The sequence below is a fragment of the Falco peregrinus genome, chromosome W, assembly GCF_023634155.1.
Source record: "Falco peregrinus isolate bFalPer1 chromosome W, bFalPer1.pri, whole genome shotgun sequence".
NCBI lineage: Eukaryota > Metazoa > Chordata > Aves > Falconiformes > Falconidae > Falco > Falco peregrinus.
In genome coordinates this window covers 19,417,948-19,442,826 of record NC_073743.1, presented here as the reverse complement: position 1 = coordinate 19,442,826, position 24,879 = coordinate 19,417,948, and the positions used below count along the sequence as shown (strand labels likewise).

Sequence of the window (24,879 nt, the reverse complement as noted above, 5' to 3'; positions counted from 1 at the left end):
AATGTTGTGCTAGTTTGGTTTGTTTTTTAAATGAAGAGACACTTTGGTGGGGACAGAAATACATAAATAAGTATCAGACTATCAAGAACTTAAAGAGGCAATAGGTATAGCATTTGAAACTTTGGAAAAGGTTTTAAGAACAATGAGGGAACAGCCATATAAAGTTTTAGGCACTCATGTTCACATTAAAAGAAAACTACATGGATTTCTAATGAGCTTCACCTCCTTTCAAATGTGAAATATTTCCCACCTGCCTGCTGCTTTAGTTGGCCAGCAGGGAACAAAAGACACCAGAGATCTGCCTTTGTGGCTTTCTCTGCAATACAGACACAGAAACAAGGACATCAGAAGAGTAATCAAAGTAAAGAAATAATCAATTTAGTAGCTTGCAGCTTTTTGACAAGTTTGGGCTAGAGTTGACAGTTAAACTAGGCCTTTCCTTCTCACCAATACAGTAAGTTGCAAGGTTAGAAATAGAAAACTGAAAGTCTTTATAAAGGTGGCCTTTGATTTGTAATAAACTTAATTACATATCAGTATTACAGAATCTATTGATATTTCACTTGACAAATGTGAAACCTAACAAGTACAGCAGTTAAGTTAATTGGGCAGTGTTCTGGTTTCAGCTGGGATAGAGTTAATTTTCTTCTTAGTAGCTAGTACAGTGCTGTGTTTTGGCTATGATGTGAGAACAATGCTGATAGGACACTGATGTTTTTAGTTGTTGCTGGGTAATGTTTATACTAAATCAAGGACTTTTTAGTTCCTTGGGCCCTGCCAGTGAGAGGGCTGGAGCAGCACAGGAAATTGGGAGGGGACACAGCCAGGACAGGTGACCCAAGCTAGCCAAAGAGGTATTCCATACCATATGACGTCATGCTGAATATATAAACAGGGGGAAGAAGAAGGAAGGGACGGACATCTGGCATTATGGCGTTTGTCTTGCCAAGTAACCGTTCTGCGTGATGGAGCCCTGCTTTCCTGGGGATGGCTGAACACCTTCCTGCCCATGGGAAGTAGTGAATGAATTTCTTGCTTTGCTTTGCTTGTGTGCACGGCTTTTGCTTTACCAATTAAATTGTTCTTATCTCAACCCTCGAGTTTTACATTCCTTTCTGATCTTCTTTCCCATCCCTCTGGGTGAGGGGGAGTGAGCAAGTGGCTGCGTGGTGCTTGGTTGCCAGCCAGGGTTAAACCACGACAGGCAGTAAACATGAGAACAGACTCGAGGGATGTAACAAATTGTTAAAAACAACTGTAATTGTCATGACAGCGTCTTTTATGTCACTATTCCAATTACATGCAACCCCAGTTTATAGCACCAACTCTATAATAAAAAAATTGAATGTAAAGAGAAAGCAACTATGCTTCAGTACTTTTATGCCAATAAAAGGACAGGGGAAAGCTTGGGGGTTTTGGGGTGGTGGTTTGCCTCTGTAGCTTCTAAAGTTGATTTCTGAACTCCTCAGTCCTAAAAAGTCAAACTTCACAAAAAAAGTCCCCCCCTCATAGGGCAATCATTAACTTTCACTTTCCTCCTGCAATAAAGTTCTCCAGTCCTGCCACTACTGTTAAACACAACCTATTTCCCCTGCTTGCTTTTAAGCAGGGAGGTACATTAAGGTCCTGCCTAGACTAGAATCCCCAGAAAGTTATAAGAATCACAGAATGGTCAGGGTTGGAAGATACCTCTATAGATCATCTAGCCCAGGCGTCCTCAAACTTTTTAACCAGGGGGCTGGCGCGTGGATGAAGGGGCAGGCAGCCATCTGCGGCTGGTTGGTTTCCCCCCCAACCCCCAGTGGGGGGGGGGGGGGGGGGGGGGGCAGGGGGGTTCTGTAAATACCGGGGGCCGGACTGAGGACGCTGGGGGGCTGTATCTGGCCCGCGGGCCGTAGTTTGAGGACCCCTGATCTAGTCCAACCCTCTGCTAAAGCAGGTTCACCTAGAGCAGGTTGCACAAAATTGCGTCCAGTTGGGTTGTGAATGTCTCCAGAGAAGGAGACCCCACAGCCCCTCTGGGCAGCCTGTTTCAGTCCTCTGTCATCCTCAAGGTAAAGAAGTTTTTCCTCGTATTCAGATGGAACTTCCTGTCTTGCAGTTTGTGCCCGTTGCTCCTTGTCCAGTCACTGGGCACCACCGAAAAGAGCCTGGCCCCATCCTCTTGACACTCATCCTTAAGATATTTGTAAGAGCCTGGCCCCATCCTCTTGACACTCATCCTTAAGATATTTGTAGACATTGTTAAGATCCTGTAAGAGTCGGTCTAAAGAGAACAATATTGTCTCAACATTGCCAACAGAGACCTGGAGATGGAATGTGGTCCTCATGGACACCAAGACACAAAGACTCTGGGAAAGAGGACTGCACGGTACGAGGAGTACTATGCCGCTCCCTGCCACCTGGGATTGAATAAGGCCGCATAACAGCTGTCCAGAAGATGGATCACAACCGTGGTCATAACAACGAACCAGAAAACAATACAAGAACACGCCTCCTGGTCTGAAGCTACCCGCCTCTGGGGCAAGATAACCTGGCTCGAGAAGGCGGAGACTGGCAGAAGTCCATGGACCAGAGGAGGAGCAAGGTGTGATGCTTGGCATAAAAAGATGCCTTCTTAGCAACTGAACTTTGGAGATCTTCCCCACCAAGGATCACGACGATCGGAAGGACCGGCGGGACGCTGCCTGGACCTGGGACCATAGGGACGCCTTGGACCCGTGGTGGTAGCTATAATCCTCTTTCCTTTTCTTTTTACTTTACCTTTTATTCACTTTCTGTCTTTCTACCTATTGCACGTCACTTTACGGGCAAACAATAAAATTGTGCTGTTTGATTGAAGCATAACCCCTGGGCATGGTCGCCTTGATTTTTGCGCTTCGAGATCATAGTTAACGAACCATCACGAGTCCACTGAGTGGACCGTGACAGATCCCCCTCTCAGTCTTCTCTTCTCCAGGCTGAACAGCCCCAGCTGTCTCAGACTTTCCTCATAAGGGAGATGTTTCAGCCCCCTCATCATCTTTGTAGCCTCTGCTGGACCCTCTCCAGCAATTCCCTGTCCCTCTTGAACTGAGGATCCAAAACTGGACACAGCACTCCAGATGAAGCCTCACTAGGGCAAAGTAGAGGGGGAGAATCACCTCCCTTGACCTGCCGGCCACAGTCATAGATACCTCCTAAGTAGATGCATTTATTTCCTGGTAATTTGTGGGTCCCTCAGCCATCTTTTTTTCAAACTTGAATCCATATTTCACTGTCGGCACAAGGGTTTTTAAGACCTGTACCACACAACACAGAAGTTCCACACTGTTACTCATTTGGGGTTAAAACACGGAAAAGCTAAGGATACAACAATGTAGTCACCATTTTGTCTCAAATCACAGTTCTAAAATAGACTCTGCCATCTTCATTGTGAGGTGACTTCTGAGAATGGAATTAATCAGCTTGCCTCCATCTTTGTCAAAAGGTATCAGCTTTTGTGTGGTTAGCATCAGATGCCAGAGACCACAAAGGTTGCATTAATTCTTCCCTGATGCTATTTTGATGTACTTGCTCATCTTTCTCTCAGAATTCCAGAGATCTTATTTGCAGTTGACTCATAAATTGATAGTGCTTGAACAGCAAACATCTATGCATCTCAAAGAGCAGCTATGGCTAGCACATGCGAACTCATATGCTAACAAGGCAGCCTGGGCAGGTAATGATATGCTTACAGCTAACTAGTATCAAGAGACCAGTGAGTACTGGACCAATCTCTCTATCAAGACAGAAGCCTACAAAGGATCCAACATTTAACTCCTCCACACAGGAGGGTGCAAAACACACGCTAAATAGCAACTCTTATTATGTAAGCATACGGTTCATCAGCTGGTACACATCTTCAGAATTCACATATGCTGGAATAATCCTTGCAAAACCACTTAAAGCTCAAAAACAGTTGAGTTACTAATCCACAAATGTTTCCTACTAGGAGAAATTAAATAATGAACTGCTCAAAAACAAACAGCCTGCACCCCACCCCTTCCCCCACCACCAAACCACCCTAAGACAGTAATCCAAACAGAGCTGCAATATATTCTTATGTTCTTTAGTCAGCTCCAATTGTACTCCACTGATGACAGCTATGAATAAGTAAACAAGTTCTACAACCTGAAATCATGAAAATGCCAGCCACTCAAACTTATTTCTACTGTCATTAAGGAAACGGGGCATTAATAAAATTCACAGTAAAGCAGCTTCTCAAAGGAAGAGACAGCAGGAAAAAGCAGAGATGGAATTTTTTCTCTAGTCCAAAGTCCTTAACCCAGATGTCTGCAGAAGGAATCCTATAGAAAGACTGAAGAATTCTAAAGGAGCAATAACTGGTAGATTATTTTATAACATAAATCAGTTTATACAAACTGAATTAATTTATGAACTTCTACCTGCTACTGTTTTGTGGTTTTTTTCTACTGTACTTAAATATGCATTTATTTTACTTTTTTCTAGCTTTTGTTAGTGGATGAGGAAAATTACTATGATTGTAGCAATTGGGGGAAATCATACTCTCAAAGAGCAGACAGAAAGACAACATTACCTAGGAATAAGTAAAAATAATAGAAATATGCATGTTATGGAAGAGGTATACTACAACACAATATTTAGAAAGTCTGAAATCCATGCAACAAAAACACTTTAGCTGATATTCTTATCACCACACTTTATCTACTGTTTTCTGACAGAAGGTATTTAAAAACCAGAAATTCATTATGTTAAATGTCTGTCATGCATGGTATGATGATTCCCTGAAGGGGTATGCATGGGGGGAGGGGGGGGGCAGGGAGGAAATCAGCTAACAGAAGTGTTTCATTGATGCAAGTGAAGTGCTGAAATAGTTCTGAAGTCAGACCTTTACCTTGCTCCTGGTTTTAGGTATAAAAATTGGCAGCAAGTTGAATTTTAGTAGATTCAAATAAACTTATGTTCAGTCACATTTCAAGAGATATGAACTGAATTGCTAAAATTAGTTTTAAGAGAATAGGAAGCAAAAAGAAGTGTGACCTTCATATATTCCAACGAAGATTAATATCAGCATGAAAACAGCATAGCTGTGACAATTATCAGAAGCAAACAGTTTAGGTGTTTAATAACTCAGTAGTGCAGCTCTCATTTTTATCAGTAAGATTTTTAGCGTTCAGAAGACAGTTATAAGAGTAAACTTACCTACAGTAGCTCTAATTAAGGGGGAGGAATCACCAATGTTGTTCAGACATTCACTTTTAATGAAGTCAGTTACCCCATTTGGAAAGTTGTGAAAATGTGCTTTTACATTATTCTTCAAGATGAGACCACTCAAGGAACGTGTCGGTTCATCTGCAACAAAAAATAATTACATTCAAACTTCAATCAGCTCATAGGATAAAGCAGATTTCCAGACAATGCAACAAGATCAAAGTTTATAATGAGATATTAGTCTTTATTTCCTTATCTCTCCTTCAATTACACCCATCAATTCACATAGCAAAGTTTTTTAGCTTCAGAATTACATTTGTAACATTAAGAGGTAAGTGTTATATAGTGTGAACCATAAGAAAAAAGGCAGCAGAATTGACCTAAACAGAGTAATTAAGTTTAGTCAACAGTCTGAGTTCTCTTTACAGCTCTTTTTGCCTGCAAATTCCTCTAAATTACTGGGACAAGAGGAGGAGTGGAAAAAGAACAGCCTAGATTTTTCAGTTATACTGGAGCAGACCCATGATTAGTTCTTCAACCAAGGGCCCGAGTAACTTGGTATTACTCCTGAAACATGCTGAAAGCGAGATCTGGACATTCTATATAGAAAGGATTCCTTTACAGTATAAGAAAAATTAAATTTACAGTAATCCTAATCAGAAAATTAAGCTAATTTTAATTAGCATTTTAGCCACTTGGGTGAATTTTTTTGTATGAAGCCAATGTTGTTTAACCTTGGTAGGCAGCGAAGCCCCACACAGCCACTCTTGCTCACTCCCTCCAGTGGGATGAAGAAGAGAATCGGCAGGGTAAAGGTAAAAAACATTTGTGGGCTGAGATAAAGACAGTTTAATGGGGAAAGCAAAAGCTGCACGTGCAAGCAAAGCGAAACAATGAATACTACTGCCCATCAGCAGGCAGGTGTTAAGCCATCTCCAGGAAAGCAGGGCTCCATCATGTGTAATGGTTACTTGGGAAGACAAATACCATCACTCCAAACTTCCTCCCCCTTCCCCCAGCTTTATATACTGAGCATGATGTCATATGGTCTGGAATATTCCTTTGGCCAGTTCAGGACAGCTGTCCCATCTGTGTCCCCTCCCAATTTCTTGTGCACCCTCAGGCTACTTACTGGTGGGATGGGGCGAGAAGCAGAAAAGGCCTTGACTGTGTGTAAGCACTGCTCAGCAGTAACTGAAACATCCCTGTGTTATCAACACTGTTTCCAGCACAAAACCAAAATATAGCCCCACGCAAGCTACTGTGAAGAAGATTTACTCTAAAGTTATAAGTTTACACACAGTTTTATTCCAGGCCTTCAAAACTATTAACATCCCAATAGAAATATAAGCAAAATAAGAGATAACTTTCAAACATAAAGTATTTGAAAACTAAGAGTTACTGCATCACAACACCAGGACTCTCAGCACACCCATAATGACTGACTGAGGGCCATTAAAAATATTTTCTATAGTGATTTGTGCTAGGTAGAACAGAAATGGCACTTTTCAGATGAGAGGGTTTTGTTAAAATTAATTTTAAATCCACTGATTTTATTTGAGCTCCAAAACCAGAATGCCATCATATGAACATAAAAACAAGATTAAAAAATATATTTCAGTGTTCCTAAAGAAACATTACTAATAGTTACAGAGCATGAAAAATGTATTGATTTACAAATATAGCTTTTACACAGAATTCACTAACTTTATAAACCAGGAATCCAATCTATGCATACATATTTGAAAAAATCCTATAACTTCACCTACTTTACAGGTTTTAAATACCCACAAACTTCTATATAACATAAATATTAAAGTCATTCTACTTGCACAGCACAGCATTTCAAGGGCAAACACCTTTTCTGGGAGAATAGATTTATTATTTTAAATAAAAATATTAAAGACTAGATGAGTGAACAAACATCTCAACAACAAAACTTGGTTATGAGATGTGGCAAGTCTTAATATTATTATTATTACTTGACAATTCAAATGAAGTTATTTTGTCATTTTGTTTAAAGTTTTGAAGATGTCAATAACAAAGGTCAGGTGGAGAATGACCAAAAAAACCCCCAAAACCCCTGAAGTTCTCACATGAACTCTTGATCAGCCTCAGGTTTGCTGAAACACACTCCGAATTAAAAGTAAAGTCTCTGCATCTACTGTTACACCAATTTAATATGTCCAATTATGATCTCTTTACATAAATATAATGCACTGACAAGTACGCACATCTTCAAGAAATCTAGTCCTCCATAAGCAATTAAGATTTAATGTTGTGTCTGGCCAGGAAGGAAACCAAAGGAGTTTTCCTTTAATTTCTGCATTATTTAAGCCCTTGCAAGCCACAATGAATGAGTTATCTTTAGCAGCCACAGCTAGACACAAAATGATAGAATCATTTAGGTTGGAAAAGACCTTTAAGAACAAGTCCAACCATTAACTTAACACTGCCAAGTTCACTACAAAACCACATCCCTAAGTGCCACATCTACACATCTTTTAAATACCTCCAGAGATGGTGACTCAACCACCTCCCTGGACAGCGTGTTCCAATGCTTAACAACCCTTTCAGTGAAGACATTATTCCTAATATCAAATCTAAACTTCCCCTGGCACAACTTGAGGCCTTTTCCCCTTGTCCTATTGCTTGTTACTTGGGAAAAGAGACCGACAACCACCTCCCAACAACCTCCTTTCAGGTAGACAGCAATAAGGTCCCACCTGAGTCCTTCAGACTAAACAACCCCAGTTCCCTAAGCCACTCCTCAGAAGACCTGTGCTCCAGACCCTTCACCAGCATCGTTGCCATTCTCTACACGCTCCAGCACCTCAATGTCTTTCTTGTAGTGAGGGGCCCAAACCTGAACACAGCATTCGAGGTGCAGCCCCACCAGTGCCGAGTACAGGGGGATAATCACTTCCCTAGTCCTGCTGGCCACACTATTTCTGATACAAGCCAGGATGCTGTTGGCCTTCTTGGCCACATGGGCACACTGCTGGCTCATGTTCAGCTGACTATTGACCAACACCCCCAGGTCCTTTCCCTCCAGGCAGCTTTCCAGACACTCTTCCCCAAGCCAGTAGCATTGCATGGGATTGTTGTGACCCAAGTGCAGGACCCAGCACTGAGCCTTGTTGAACCTCATACAATTGGCCTCGGCCCATCAATCCAGCCTGTCCAGATTCCTTTGCAGAGCCTTCCTACCTTCAAGCAGATCAACGCTCCCCCTCCAACATGGTGTTCTCTGCAAACTTACTAAGGGTGCACTCGATCACCTTGTCCAGATAATTGATAAAGATATTGAACAGAACTGGCCCCAATACTGAGCCCTGGGGAACTCCACTTGTGACCAGCCACCAAATGGATTTAACTCCATTCATCACTACTCTTTCAGCTTGGCCATCCAGCCAGGTTTTTTTACCCAGCAAAGAGTTTGCCTGTCCAAGCCATGAGCAGACAGTTCGTCCAGGAGAATGCTGTGGGGAGCCGGTGTCAAAGGCTTTACTAAGGTCCATCTAGACAACATCCACAGCCTTTCCCTCATCCAATAAGCAGGTCACCATCTTGTCATGGAAGATCAGTTTAGTCAAGCAGGACCTGCCCTTCATAAGCCCATGCTGACTGGGCCAGATTACCAGGTTGTCCTGTATGTACTTCGTGATGTCACTCAAGATGACCTGCTCTATAACCTTCTCCAGCACTAAGGTCAGACTGATAAGCCTACAGTTTACCAGGTTCTCCTTTCGGCCCTTCTTGTAGATGAGTGTCACATTTGCTAACCTCCAGTCAACTGGGACCTCCCCAGTTAGCCAGCACTGCTGATATATGATGGAAAGTGGCTTAGTGAGCTCTTCCACCAGCTCCCTCAGAACCCTTGGGTATATCCCATCTGGCCTCAGAGACTTGTGTGTGTCTGAGTGGTATAGCAGGTCACTAACCATGTCCCCTTGGATTATGGGGGCTTCATTCTGCTCCCCGTCCCTGTCTGTACCAGCTCAGGGGGCTGGGTACCTTGAGAACAGCTGTTCTTGCTATTAAAGACTGAGGCAAAAGTGGCATTAGTACCTCAGCCTTTATCACTATGTTTCCCCCTACATGCAATAAAGGGTGGAGATTCTTCTTCATTCTCCTTTAGTTGTTAATGCATTTATAGAAACATTTTTTATTTTCTTTTACAGCAGTAGCCAGGTTAAGTTCTAGTTGGGCGTTGGCCCTTCTAATTTTCTCCCTGCATATCCTCACATCATCCTTGCAGTCCTCTCAAGTTGCCTGCCCCTTCTTCCAAAGGTCATAAACTCTCCTTTTTTCCCTGAGTTCCAGCCAAAGCTCTCTGTTCAGCCAGGCTGATCTTCCCTACCAACCTATCTTTCGGCACATAGGGACAGCCTGCTCCCGTGCCTTTAAGATTTCCTACTTGAGGAATGTCCAGCCTTCCTGGATGACTTTGCCCTTCAGGATTGCCTCCCAAGGAATTCTGTCAACTAGGCCCCTAAACAGGCCAAAGTCTGCCCTCTGGAAGTCCAAGGGAACAGTTCTGCTGACTCCCCCTCCTTACTTCTCCAAGAATTGAAAACTATAATTTCATGATCTCTGTGCCCAAGATGGCCTCTAACTATCACATCACCCACCAGTCCTTCCCTTGTTGGCTGCCTCACCAGCTGTGGCAGGAAGGTCTCTTCCACACACTCCAGGAACCTCCTAAACTGTTTCCTCTCTGCTGTATTGTATTTCCAAGTCATCTGGTAAGTTGAAATCCCCCGTGAGAACAAGGGCTAGCAATCATGAGACTTCTCCCAGATGCTTGTAGAATATTTCATCTGTGTCTTCATCCTGGTTGGGTGGTCTGTAACAGACTCCCACCATGATATCTGCCTTGTTGGCCATTCTCCTGATTCATACCCATAAACACTCAACCCTTTCATCACCATCATCAAGCTCTAGGCAGTGAAAACACTCCCTCACATACAGGGCTACCCCACCACCTCTCCTTCCTTGTGTATCCCTTCTGAAGCGTTTGTAGCCATCCATTGCAGCACTGCAGTTGTGTGAGTCATCCCGTTAGGTTTACAGCATTGGTGGATGAGGGAAGAGTAAGTGATGTCATCTACCTGGACTTGTGCAAAGCATTTGACACCATCCCGCATGACATCCTTGTCTCTAAAATGGAGAGACATGGTATTGCTGGATGGACCACTCAGTGGATAAGGAATTGGCTGGATGGTCGCACTCAAAGAGTTGCAGTCAATGACTCAATGTCCAAGTAGAGACCAGTGATGAGGTGCATTCCTCAGGGGTCAGTATTGGGACTGGTGCTGTTCAACACCTTTGTTGGCAACATGGATAGTGGATTTGAGTGCACCCTGAGTAAATTTGATGACTGCACTAACCTGTGTGGTGCTTCGACACACTGGAAGGAAGGGATGCCATCCTGAAAGACCTTGGTAGGCTTGAGAGGTGGGCCCATGCAAACCTCAAAGTTTAACAAGGCAAAGTGCAAGGTCCTGCACATTGTTCAGAGCAATCCCAAGCACAAATACAGGCAGGGCAGAGAATGGATTGAGAACAGCCCTGAGGAGAAAGACTTGGGGCTACTGGTAGACAAGCAGCTCAACATGAGCCAGTAATGTGCACTTGCAGCCCAGAAAGCCAACTACATCCTGGGCTGCATCACCTCTCCTATGAAGACAGGCTGAGAGAGTTGGGGTTGTTTGGCCTGGAGAAGAGAAGGCTCTGGGAAGACCTTCTAGCAGCCTTCCCATACCTAAAGGGGGCCTAGGGGAAAGCTGGAGAGGGACTTTTTACAAGGGAGTGTAGTGAAAGGACAAGGGGGAATAGCTTTAAACTGAAAGGGGGCAGATTTAGATTAGATATTAGGAAGATATTCTTCACTATGAGAGTGGTGAGGCACTGGAACAGGTTGCCCAGAGAAGCTGTGGATGCCCCATCCCTGGAAGTGTTCAAGGTCAGGTTGAATGGGGCTTGGAGCAACCTGGTCTAGTGGAAGGTGTCCCTGCTCATTGCAGGGGGGTTGGAACTAGATGATTTTTAAAGGTCCCTTCCAACCCAAACCAGTCTATGATTCTATAAAAGCCTGATAACCTTAATAATCAAGAGAAAGCTTAAAAACTTCTGTCCTTTCTGTCCACAAGCTACTTGAGAGAAACCATATTTCAAGACTCACCCCCAATGTGACTTTGCTTACAGCAAACAGCACCTTTGAAGAACCTAAACCAATATGATTAAGTACATGAAGGCACTAGGGTACTAAACAGGTACTACAGTCAAGAACCTTTTCATTGCATGTGCTCTTTTTCAATGCTTTCATTTTATAGGCTTCAGGGATAGGGAAAGAGATAATGGAGGTTGCATACTCCATTCATTCTGGATGCTCAGAATAAGGAGTTTCAATAAAGTATTCCCGAAGCATTGAATCACTTAACACAATCCACTGAATAATGTCAAAGTTTTTTTGAAGACTCTTAAATGAAGAAATAAAAGTCTGTCACTTCTCACATATGGTATGTATGCTATAGAACGACTTAAAAGAAGCATTTTCCTTAAATCTGCAGTACAATATCTATACAGAAGCATGGAATGGAATAATTAGCCATTGGGGGGGGATATAAAATGGAATTTTTAGTGGTGTGATTTGACAAAATTCATTATCTCATAACTTGGTTTCCCTTAAGATATTTATGCACCTCAATTACTTCATGTATTGATTACTAAAACTCAGTTGGGCTTAATTTCTTTTTGTAATTCTTAATGTATTTGAATTTAAGGGGTAAAAAATGTTTTAAGTAGGACACTACATATGTTATGTGGCATTTTAAACAGTAAGGGTACGTTAATCTGACTTGACTTTTGAATTGTAACCTGATCAGATTCACTCCTTGGCAGTTGTTTTAGTCTATTTAATAATGACATCACGTGGGATGATGGTATTGGGGGGTGGGGTAGGGTGTGATAGTAGGGAGGTATTTTAGTTAAACAGTTAAAGCTGCTGGATCACTTTTCAGAATTAATCCTGCTTATCAAAAATACCTTCCTGAAACTGGAAGATGGTTAAATCAACACCTGACCTCACACAATGGTCCTTTTCTTGCTCAGCTTCAAAGATCTTTCAACACCAACACACCAAGAAAGTTCATAATGGAACAGACTCATGAAAACTGCTGTCCAGATCAAAATTAAATTCCAACACTCATCAGAAAACATTCACATCAAACCCACAAGACTGCTTTGGATCCCAGTAATAGTTTATAAAAAGCCATTTCAAATTCTGCTTGTAGAGCTAGATGAATTGTTAGTGTCATTATTACCAGAAAATAAACCAGAAAAATCTGTGGTGGTGACTTGGGGGAGGATGGGGACAGGACCTTCCTCTACGGTAATATTTTACGTCAAAGTAAGGTACTCTGAATGACAAAGTCATTGTATGAACAAGATCAGAGTTGCAGAGACACTGCTCTACCTTCAACTTGTTTTAAAAATCCAAAGCATTTTGGAAATAAACTTAAAAGATCATCCTTAAAGCTAATGACAAAGGCAGTACTCAAGCAATGTTCTCAATACCAGCTCATCCACCTTCAGACTAAAAGTTTATCTCAAGGATTCTGATCCTTGAGTGTGACAGCCTCACATCAGACTGTCCTGGTTTCGGCTGGGATGGAATTAATTTTCTTCTTAGTAGCTAGTACAGTGCTGTGTTTTGGCTATGATGTGAGAACAATGTTGATAACCACACTGATGGTTTTAGTTGTTGCTGGGTAATATTTATACTAAGTCAAAGACTTTGTGGTTTCTTGGGCCTTGCCAGCCAGAGGGCTGGAGGGGCACAAGAGACTGGGAAGGGACACAGCCAGGTCAGCTGACCTGAACCAGCCAAAGAGGTATTCCATACCATGGGATGTCATGCTTGGTATATAAACTTGGGGGGTTAGCTGGGGGGGATCGTTGCTCAGGGCCTGGCTGGGCATCGGTCAGCAGGTGGTGAGCAGTTGTACTGTGCATCACTTGGTATTTTTCCTTTTTCCCTTTTTCTTTGGATTTTACCCTTTTTTCCAACCTTTCCATCCTAATTGTTATTATTATTATTGTTGTTCTTACCTCTTTATTCTGTTTAAATGATTAAATTGTTCTTATCTCAACCCTTGAGTTTTACATTCCTTTCTGATTCTCCTCCCCACTCCTCCGGGTGGGGGGGAATGAGCAAGTGGCCGCGTGGTGCTTGGTTGCTGGCTGGGGAGACAGTGTATTTTTGGCACCCAACGTGGGGCCTCGAAGGGTTGAGATAACGACAGGTCTAATCAGACTGTGTTAGATTAAATTGTTTGTGGTATTCATTGTATTAAATTAATAGTAATTGGCTACAATGCTGTCTTATCTGTTTTTGAATTTGCTGCCCATGATCTCAATGTTGAATTGTCTTGTTTATTTACAGTATGCGCTCCCTTTTGTGTTGTTTGTTTATATTGGGACCTGGGGTAAAGTTATTTTAGTGTTGTACTATATAGTATTAATCTATAATATGATGGTTATGAAACTAATCTGGTCTGTGCACTCGGTGTTGTCGCCTCTGTGTATCTGGTGGCACCTGCAGGGGAATGCCAACAATGGCACCTTTGGTTTTGTTTTCCCAGAGAGTCAGCCTGTGGGTGGGGTCTACACCTCCCCCTTCCCCTCAGGGCTAATTAATGAAACAATTAGGATTTTAGGAGGCTGTGAGTATATTTGGTCCGATGGCAGCTCCATAGTGTCAGTTCTGAGCCTAGCAATAGGAATACTGAATTCTGTCTTCATGTCCTGGATATGGTGGAATTTTAAACAACAAACTGTAACTACTGCTCCAGCCCCTGCGGCACCTGCTGCAGCTGCTCCACCTGCCGGTCCACTCTCAGCAGCCGATCCAGCTCCTGTGGCAGGCGCTGTGGCCGCTGCAGCCCCTGCTCCAGCTCCTACGGCCCCTGCTCCAGACCCTGCTGCTTCAGCCCCCCCAGCCGGCGTCTGCAGCTACTCAAACCCCTGTGGCAGGCATTCCAGCTACTTTCGCCTTTGAAACGAGTGATGGAGTGATGCAAAAGACCGCCCCTGTAGATAAAAGGAAATGGAAATCGAAAGCAGCTCGTTTAGTAAGGGAAGATGAAGGAGCAGGCCCATCATGTGAACAAGATGAAGAAAGTGAACAAGAGGTAACCTCTCAATCCCTATCTCTGAATGAACTGTGGGATATGCGGAAAGATAATGCCTGTCAAACAGGTGACCACATTATCACCTGGTTGCTTCAATGCTGGGATAATGGGGCTCATAGTATAGATTTGGAGGGTAGGGAAGCCAAGCAACTGGGATCACTTGCTAGAGAAAGGGGCATTGATAAGGCAATTGGAAAAGGAGCACAAATAATCAGTCTCTGGAAGTGACTTCTGTTAAGTGTGAAGGAAAGGAGGATATTACATGTCGTACAACCAAGTGGACTGCAATAGAGAAGGGTATTCAGTACTTGAGGAATTAGCTGTGAAATAGATGATCTATTATAACCTGAACGATCCACAGTCACCCATAGGTCCTGATCAAGTCCCATGCACACAGCCGATGTGGCAGAAATTGATACAGAGCACACCGTCAGCATATGCCAACTCATTGGCACTAATGGGTTGGTCAGACACTGCACCACCAACAGTGGATGATCAGCTCCGAAACTATGAAGATAGTGTCTCTACCTCCCTCATCTCAGCTGTAGAGAAACTGGTCCACCAGCTTAACAAGGATAGGTCTGACTCCACCAAAACAGACTCGCACCTCAGCTATCAACTGTAGACATCCTTCTGTTTGGAGCGGAGAATATAGAAAATACACACCACAAGGTACCCTGTGGTTTTATCTGCAAGACCATGGCGAGGACATGAGGAGGTGGGACAGAAAACCTACCTCATTTCTGGAGGCACAAGTGCGTGAACTACAAAGAAAAACAATCACAAATAAGGAGTCTTCCAGGAAAGTTGCTGCTCCGCTCTCCAAAGGACAATTTTCCAGTCAGAATGATAGGGCTGACTTTACTCTTGATCCTGTGAAAAGGAATTCTAACCCATTCTGGCAAGACGTGAGTGAAACTACTCCACGCTACATCCATTTTGCACCGCTAGCCATCCTAGTGCAGAGTCCCTAGACCAGGATTAGAGGAACCCTGCCTCCAGACGGATGGAAGACAGGGATAACCGAGTTTATTGGACTGTGTGGATCCGATGGCCTGGCACATCAGACCCACAGGAATATAAAGCTTTAATAGATACAGGTGCACAGTGTACTTTAATGCAATCAAGCTATGAAGGGGCAGAGCCAATCAGTATTTCTTGAGTGACAGGGAGATCGCAACACCTGATTGTATTGGAGGCTGAAATAAGCTTGACTGGGAATGAGCGGCAAAAACATCCCATTGTGACTGGCCCAGAAGCTCCATGTGTCCTTGGCGTAGACTATCTTAGGAGAGGGTATTTCAAGGATCCGAAAGGGTATCGGTGGGCTTTTGGTATATCTACTCTGGAAACAGAGGAAATTAAGCAGCTGTCTACCTTGCCTGGCCTTTCAGAAGACCCATTTGTGGTGGGGTTACAGAAAGTTGAGGAACAGCAGGTGCCGATCACTACTACCATGGTGCAACAGCGGCAATACCACACCAACCAAGACTCCCTGATTCCCATCCAGGAGCTGATTCGCCAACCAGAGAGCCAAGGAGTGATCAGCAGAACCCATTCACCCTTTAATAGTCCCATATGGTGAGTGTGAAAATCTAATGGAGAATGGAGACTAACAAGTGGACTACCATGGTCTGAATGAAGTCACGCCGCCATTGAGTGCTGCCATACCAGACATGCTAGAACTTCAATATGAACTGGAATCAAAGGCAGCCAAGTGGTATGCCACTATTGGTATTGCAAATGCATTTTTCTCAATCCCTTTGGCTGCAGAGTGCAGGCCACAGTTTGCCTTCACTTGGAGAGGTGTCCAATACACCTGGAATTGACTGCCCCAGGGGTGGAAACACAGCCCTACCATCTGCCATGGACTGATCCAGGCTGCACTAGAACAGGGTGGAGCTCCAGAACATCTGCAATACATTGATGACATGATCATATGGGGCGATACAGCAGAAGTTTTTGAGAAAGGGGAGAAAATCATCCAAATCCTTCTGAAAGCCGACTTTGCCATAAAACAGAGTAAAGTCAAGGGACCCGCACAGGAGATCCACTTTTTGAGAATAAAATGGCAAGATGGACGTCGTGAAATCCCAGTGGATGTCATCAACAAAATAGCAGCTATGTCTCCACCAACTAATGAGAAAGTAACTCAGGCTTTCTTAGGTGTCATCAGTTTTTGGAGAATACACATTACAAATTACAGTATGATTGTAAGCCCTCTTTATCTTGTGACTCAAAAGAAGAATGATTTTAAATGGGGTCCTGAGCAATGACAAGCCTTTGAACAAATTAAATGAGAGATAGTTCAAGCAGTAGGTCTTGGGCCAGTTCGGACTGGGCAAGATGTAAAGAATGTGCTCTACACTTCAGCTGGGGAGAATGGCCCAACCTGGAACCTCTGGCAGAAAGTACCAAGGGAAACTCAAGAACGACCTTTGGGTTTTTGGAGTTGGGCATATAAAGGATCTGAGGTCTGCTATACTCCAACTGAAAAAGAGATATTGGCAGCTTATGAAGGAGTTTGAGTCGCTTCAGAAGTGATTGGTACTGAAGCGCAGCTCCTCTTGGCGTCCCAGTTACCAGTGCTGGGCTGGATATTTAAAGGCAGGATTTCTTCTACACATCATGCAACTGATGCTATATGAAGTGCATTGCACTGATTACACAATGAGCTCAGATAGGAAATTCCAATCATCCAGGAATTTTGGAAATTATTATAGATTGGCGAGAAGGTGAAGATTTTGTGATGTCATCACAGGAAGAGGTGACATGTGCTGAAGAAGCCCCATTGTATAATGAACTGCCAGAACATGAGAAGCAATATGCCTTGTTTACTGATGGGTCTTGTCGTATTGTAGGAAAGCATCGGAGGTGGAAGGCAGCTGTATGGAGTCCCCTATGACAAGTCACAGAAACTGCTGAAGGAGAAGGTGAATTTGCCAGTTTGCAGAAGTGAAAGCTATCCAGCTGGCTTTAGATGTTGCTGAACGAGAAAAGTGGCCAATACTTTACCTCTATACTGACTCATGGATGGTGGCAAATGCCCTGTGGGGGTTGTTACAGCAATGGAAGCAAAGTAATTGACAATGCAGAGGTAAACCCATCTGGGCTGCTGCATTATGGCGAGATATCGCTGCTCGGTTGGAGAACTTGGTTGTAAAGGTACATCATATAGATGTTCATGTACCCAAGAGTCGGGCCACTGAAGAACATTTAAACAACCAGCAGCAGGTAGCTAAAGCAGCCAAGACTGAAGTGGCTCAAGTAGATTTGGATTGGCAACATAAAGTTGAATTATTTATAGCTCAATGGGCTCATGACACTTCAGGTCATCAAGGAAGAGATGCAACATACAGATGGGCCTGAGATCAAGGAGTAGACTTAACCATGGACACTATTGCACAGGTAACCCATGAATGTGAAACATGCACTGCAATTAAGCAAGCCAAATGGTTAAAGTCTCTCTGGTATGAAGGACGATGGCTGAAATATAAATATGGTGAGGCTTGGCAAATTGACTATATCACACTCCCACAGATCTGCCAAGGCAAGCGACACGTGCTTACAATGGTGGAAGCAACCACCGGATGGCTGGAAACATATCCTGTGCCCCATGCCACTGCCCAGAACACTCTCCTGGGTCTTGAAAGACAGGTCTTGTGGCGACAAGGCACCCCAGAAAGAACTGAATCAGACAATGGAACTCATTTCTGAAACAGTCTCATAGACACTTGGGCCAAAAAACATGGCATTGAGTGGGTATATTACATTCCCTATCATGCACCAGTCTCTGGGAAAACTGGACAATGTAACGGACTGTTAAAGTCTACACTGAAAGCAATGGGTGGTGGAACTTTCAAACACTGGGATAAACATCTAGCAAAGGCTACCTGGTTGGTTAATACCAGAGGATCTGCTACACAAGCTAGTCCTGCCCAGTCAAAGCTTTTGCATACTGTAGTAGGGGATAAAGTTCCTGTAGTACACCTTAAAAATATGCTTGGGAAAAGAGTCTGGGTCATTCCTGCCTCAGGCAAAGGCAAACCCATTCGTGGGATTGTTTTTACTCAAGGGCCTGGGAGCACTTGGTGGGTAATGCAGGAAGATGGGGAAGTCCGATGTGTGCCTCGAGGGGATTTGTTTTTGGGTGAAAACAGTCAATAAATTAAGTGATGTCAATTCTTACATAATGCTGTATATTGTCTTTGGTGATGATGGCAGAATTTGAACCCACGTCCCGGAGAGACTGGATAATTTTGTGGCATTCATTTCTACCATCTTTAGATTTGAAGATGTGAACCTTATTTTTATTTCAACTGCCACACCAACAAAGACTGACTGGTGAAACCAGATCAGCACAGCTGTAATAGGATTAGAACTGGCTTCAACATGGAACAATTCAACACCTCATACGGTCCTCCTTGCCCAGAAAGATTGTTATAACAGATGGAGCCCAACATCATGGACTAAATGAACTCAATGGATTTTAGAGGGATGCTACATAGACTAAGGGAATGATAATCTGTGTATTTATATAAAGGGCAGGAGAGGCGATGATGATAATGTATTGGAAAATGTAGCATGACATAAATGGTATGGAATAAGGGGTGGATACTGTCTTGGTTTCAGCTGGGATGGTATTAATTTTCTTCTTAGTAGCTAGTACAGTGCTGTGTTTTGGCTATGATGTGAGAACAATGTTGATAACCACACTGATGGTTTTAGTTGTTGCTGGGTAATATTTATACTAAGTCAAAGACTTTGTGGTTTCTTGGGCCTTGCCAGCCAGAGGGCTGGAGGGGCACAAGAGACTGGGAAGGGACACAGCCAGGTCAGCTGACCTGAACCAGCCAAAGAGGTATTCCATACCATGGGATGTCATGCTTGGTATATAAACTTGGGGGGTTAGCTGGGGGGGGATCGTTGCTCAGGGCCTGGCTGGGCATCGGTCAGCAGGTGGTGAGCAGTTGTACTGTGCATCACTTGGTATTTTTCCTTTTTCCCTTTTCCCTTGGATTTTACCCTTTTTTCCAACCTTTCCATCCTAATTGTTATTATTATTATTGTTGTTCTTACCTCTTTATTCTGTTTAAATGGTTAAATTGTTCTTATCTCAACCCTTGAGTTTTACATTCCTTTCTGATTCTCCTCCCCATCCCTCTGGGTGGGGAGGGAGTGAGCAAGTGGCTGCGTGGTGCTTGGTTGCCAGCCAGGGTTAAACCATGATAAATCCACTGAGATAACACTCTAGTGAGACCAAAGACTAGAGTTCCCACACTAGGATTGGGTGAAGAATCAGTCACTAACACACGATCTAAGATTGGGATCACAAGGACTTTGTATAGCTGCAACAGGATAGATAAGTATGGCTATTATGGACCAGCAACAAGCTACCAGGAACATCACGTGTTTGTCTCAATATATACTGCCATTAGTTCTTGGCAGCACCAAGAGCAACACTCCTAAAGGACAGAGGAAATAAAAATAAAAAATAAAAAAAGAGGCCAAACTCAAAACTTTACAGAAAGTGTGTGCAAACTAACCATGTCCTCTATCTCTTGCCTAAGAAGGATAAAAGGTAGATCTGAGAAAGGACATATATGTTTTGGCAATAAGGATTGACAGTCTGAATCTTAACTATAATAGATCCTCTCATCAATAGTTCTGGGGTTGGTTTTTTTTCACCACAGAGGCACATTATATATGTCCTATCTTACCTAAAAAGTGGTAAGCTTTGACACCATTTCTGTTCCTGCAATTTTCATATAAAACATCAGCCTAACATGGCCTTCATGTTGGTGAAATAGAATGCCACATTACTTCTGACACCATATGAAGAGAGCTTCTTTCTTTGCTCTCTCAGAGGTGTAAAGAACTCATTCAAGGAAAGGAGACAGGCATAAGCATAGTAGGAATACTCTGTAGAGATTACAAAGTCTCAATTTAGTTTATCTTTAGAGTTCAATAGAGAAATGTTACCAGGAGACAACACAATAGTCTCTGCTGATGCAAGTAGACAGCATCATTTCAATGTATGCTGATACAACCTTGCATCAAGAAAATATTATGTCAAGATTAAGTCATCACACCCAATACTCCGACAAGTTGAATTTCTAAAGACTGAAGAATATACTTGCTGAATGACAATGGCCATCATCTTTTAATCATTTAGCATATATCAGATCCACTTCTCATTCACAAAGTTAAGGATGCTGTGTGAGATACGGCAAGGTGTAATTCCAGGTTAAAAATAATAACAATGAAGTCCCAGGGAATTGACAGAATTATCTGACTGAAGTGAATTTTTGTGGCAAGGTCTTTGGTGGTAGCAGGTGGGCTACAGGGGTGGCTTCTGTGAGAAGACACCAGAAGCTGCCCCCATGTCAGATGCAGCCAGTTGGCATTGGCTCTAACAGACCTACCACTGGCCAAGGCCAAGCCCACCAGCGACGGTGGTAGCGCCTCTGGGATAACATGACAAGAAGGGATAGAAACTGCTACACAACAGCAGCCGCCAAGAGAGAGGAGAGAGAATATGCGAGAGAAACAACTCTGCAGACACCAAGGTCAGGGAAGAAGGAGAGGGAGGAGGTGCTCCAGGTATTGGAGCAGAGATTCCCCTGCAGCCAGTGGTGAAGACCATGGTGAGGTAGGCTGTGCCTCTGCAGCCCATGGAGGTCCATGGTGAAGCAGATACCCACCTGCAGCCTGTGGAGGGCCCCAGGCCAGAGCAGGGGGAAGTGCCCTGAAGGAAGCTGTGACCTTGTGGAGACCCCATGCTGGAGCAGGCTCCTAGCAGGACACGGCCTGTGGAGCGGAGCCCACACTGGAGCAGGTTTGTTGGCTGTAGACGAATTTTTAAAGGACCAAGGACATATGTTACCATTGTCTGGGTTGGACAACCCAGGCCTGTTAGTTGAAGCTGCAGAGCAGCTTTAAATTGTCCTGGGAACAAGCAGTGGGAGAAAGAAAACAAGCTATGCCCAAACAAGTAGCCAGGTGCAGAGCAAGTCCTGGGAACCGGGAAATCAACACACTCTCATCAGCACACTCTGATCAGGTGCCTGCAGCATGCTCACCAATCAGCGACACAGACGCCCCCATGACCAGAAACTTTTATCCAATCACCTGTGTGTAAAGTCATGTGAGCGATCAGTTTAAGTTATAAATATGACCAGTTTGTTTAATTAAAGGGGCACGGCATATAGTCATATTGGTGTGATTGTCGTGACTTGGCCGACTCTCCACGGGGGACCCTCTTCATCTGGTGCCTAAACAGGGACCCATTTATTCGCTTAAATGTGGTTCGCTTAATGGTGGAAGTCTCCATGCATCGGACCTGAAGGGAAGTTGTCCGATTAGGGAGCTGGAGGTCAGAGGTGGGTGGAACCTGGAAGGCAAAAAGCGGAGTCCAGAGTTCGGTGTAGAGCTGCAGATCGCACCCCTGCCGGTGGTAAGACCGCGACGAATAAAACGCAGCAGGGATCTCCACTGATATTCTCTCTGAGAGAGGGGAGGGCACTAACGAAGACCGCGACGAATAAAACGCAGCAGGGCTCTCCTCTGATACCTTCTCTGAGAGAGGGGGGAGCACTAATGAAGACTGTGACGAAAAAAAAACGCAACCGGGCTCTCCGCTGATACCCTCTCTGTGAGAGGGGAGGGCATTCAGGAAGACCGCAATGGAATTAGACGCGGAAATTAAACTCTTAACTAGTACCCTCTTTAAGAGAGATGAGAGCACTAAAGAAACAGAAGTGGAGGCTTTAGTTCACTGGGCACAAAAAAAGGAATTGATTCCTGAACCTGCGTTATTGTTTAGTATTACGAAATGAAGAGAAGTGGGAAATCGCCTCTGGGGTACTACGATCGAGGGAGGTAAAGAAGGAAAAGAAGCTAAAGCGTTAGGAGCTACATGGCGGTCTATAATTAACACTCTGGAAACTATGAAGGCGGAAAAAAAAGTAGCGGCAACAGCTATAGAAGCATTGGGAGGAGATGTGGTAGAAAAGCCAATAGAGCAGAAGGGTGATTCACCTAAGCCTTCTCTCTTGGCTATGTTTTTCGGAGTTGGGCATGCTCATCCTATGAAGGGTATGTCAGCCTCTGCGTGTTCAACAGTACAGGAGTTATTATATAAGACAGCGGACAAACCGGAAGTTACTCCTCGGGGGTCTGTTGTAACTGAGCTGAAACCGGAAGAGCCTGTTGAGCCTCCCCAGGAAGGAGGAGCAGCAAGTCATGCTGCACCAATTGGAGCTGTGGGTGGAGCAAGGCCAAAACGGAGGGTGGCTACAGCTCATAGATCAAATCAAGGAGGGCAAAAGCGATGTCCGATGTTGTATCCTCCTCTTCCTGAAACATCATCGGACGAATTTGAGGAGGAAGGCGGGGAGAAGCTTTGTGATAACAATACAGAGAAATCCTTACAGGAGGTAATAGATAAATTAAGAAAACTGGAAAAGCGAGTTAAAATGAACCTGCCTACTACTTCAATACCTGTAATTCCTCCAGTTAGCCCAACTGCCCCTACGATGCTGAACTCGAGAAAAGATCCAATTCTACAGCATTGGTCTGGTGTTATTCGTGATGCTCTTTTGGAGGGTGATTGGCAGATGACTAGCTCGTTAGCTTGTCCAGTAGCAATTAATAACCTTGGTGCACAATGGGAGCCGCATGATTGGAAAATATTGCAACAAGCAAAGCAAACGGTCACTACTCATGGTCTGTGTTCAGAGGCTGCACAACAGATCATACAGTTTATTTTCACAGCAGACATTCTTTCACCTGCTGACTGTGCTGGACTTGCTTCCCTGTTATTGGCTCCTTCTCAATATTTAATGTTTGAGAGGAAGAGACTAGCTGTAGAGGAAGCAAACAGACATCAAGATCCAAATATAGGAGATCTGCTTTATGGTCTACGGGCAGATATGTTAACTGGGCAGGGACTTTACTACGCAGGTTCAATTGCAGTATCCTATACAAATGCATCAACTTGCTCAAACTTTAGCACATTGAGCCCTTTTGTCTGTGCCAGACAAGAAGAAACCTGCTTCCTATACCACTGTTCGTCAGGGGACAACGGAGCCCTATGGACAATTTGTAGACTTCGGATCTGCAGGAACATTTGTTACGCACCCTCTCTTTTGAAGGGGCTAACCCAAGAACAAGGGCGATCTTAGCAACACTACCCCAAGGAAGTCCCGTAGATGAAATGTTGATTAGAGCTACTCGAGCCGAACAAAATAACCAAGCGGCTGCCTTTACTGCTGCGTTGAGGGAGCAAGGGCATATAATTGCAGCAGCTTTAACAAATCATATAGGTGGACATCGAAAAGGGAATGATGGTAAATCAGGATCTGATATTTGTTATTGATGTGGTGAATCTGGACACATGAGGCGTATCTGTTCAAAGACTTTGGTGTCATAAATGTAAATTAGGTTCACATGCTACTGCTGTTTGTAGATATAACAGGTCGGGAAACATGCAGCACAGTACGACAGGTCTACGCGTGAATACACAAGTACAGGCCCCAACAATGCAGATGAGAAATGTGGTTTCTTATACTAGCGCATCCCAGCCACCTGGGGGAGCCTCGGGGTGGACGTGGCAACCACAGTAGATGTAACTTTGAATAATAAAGTGACTTTAATTCCAACTGAAGTAAAAGGACCTTTGTGTAATGTGAATTCTCCAGTTGAAGGACTTTTATTGGGATCATCTTCGACAGGAAGGCAAGGAGTAATTGTTTTACCTGGAGTAATTGATGCAGATTTTACGGGACACATACAAGTTATGGCCTATGCATTACAACCACCTGTTACTATTCCAAAAGGAAGTAAAATTGCTCAAATACTTCCCTATGAAAGCCTTGTTGTGCATCGACAATATTATGAGCAACTCAGACAACAAGGCCAGACATCTAAGATAGGAGAAGACGGTTTTGGATCTACCGGACATGAGGTGTGCTTCACATTAGCTCTTAATCAAAGACCATATCAGAAGATTCAATTGAAGAAAGGCAGTCAGCAAATTAGTCTGGAACCTCTATTAGACTCCGGGGCAGATGTCACCATCATTAATCAACATCTATGGCCCCAGGATTGGGAACTGCAATCTCCAATCACCCAAGTGGTAGGAGTAGGAGGTGCAAAAGCCCCAAAGCAGAGTAAAGACTTGATTACATTGCAGTTTGAAGATGGACAGGCTATTGTAATTCGGCCATACGTAATGCAACTCCCACACACATTATCAGGGCTGATTGGATGGGATGTTTTGTCACAATTGTGTCTAGTTATGACAACTGACCAGCATTTTGCACCACGGCCACTGATCGGCAGCCACCCATACTGAAGATTACATGGTTAACAGAAAAGCCAGTTTGGGGAGACCAGTGGCCGATAACAGAAGAACGGCTGTGCATTGCTGAGGAATTGGTGCAGGAACAACTGAAAGTAGGTCATA

General features: G+C 43.8%; 1 protein-coding gene across 2 annotated transcripts in view; it reads right to left on the bottom strand.

Moving 5' to 3' along the window:
• The window catches only part of LOC101917080 (transportin-1), a gene marked incomplete at its 3' end in the record, with an annotated part of 62,403 nt that overhangs the window by 23,633 nt on the left and 13,891 nt on the right, over positions 1-24,879 (bottom strand). For both annotated transcript variants that reach the window (XM_055792596.1, XM_055792597.1), the window contains 1 exon segment: positions 5,206-5,355. In XM_055792596.1, coding sequence (XP_055648571.1) covers positions 5,206-5,355 — 150 coding nt within the window.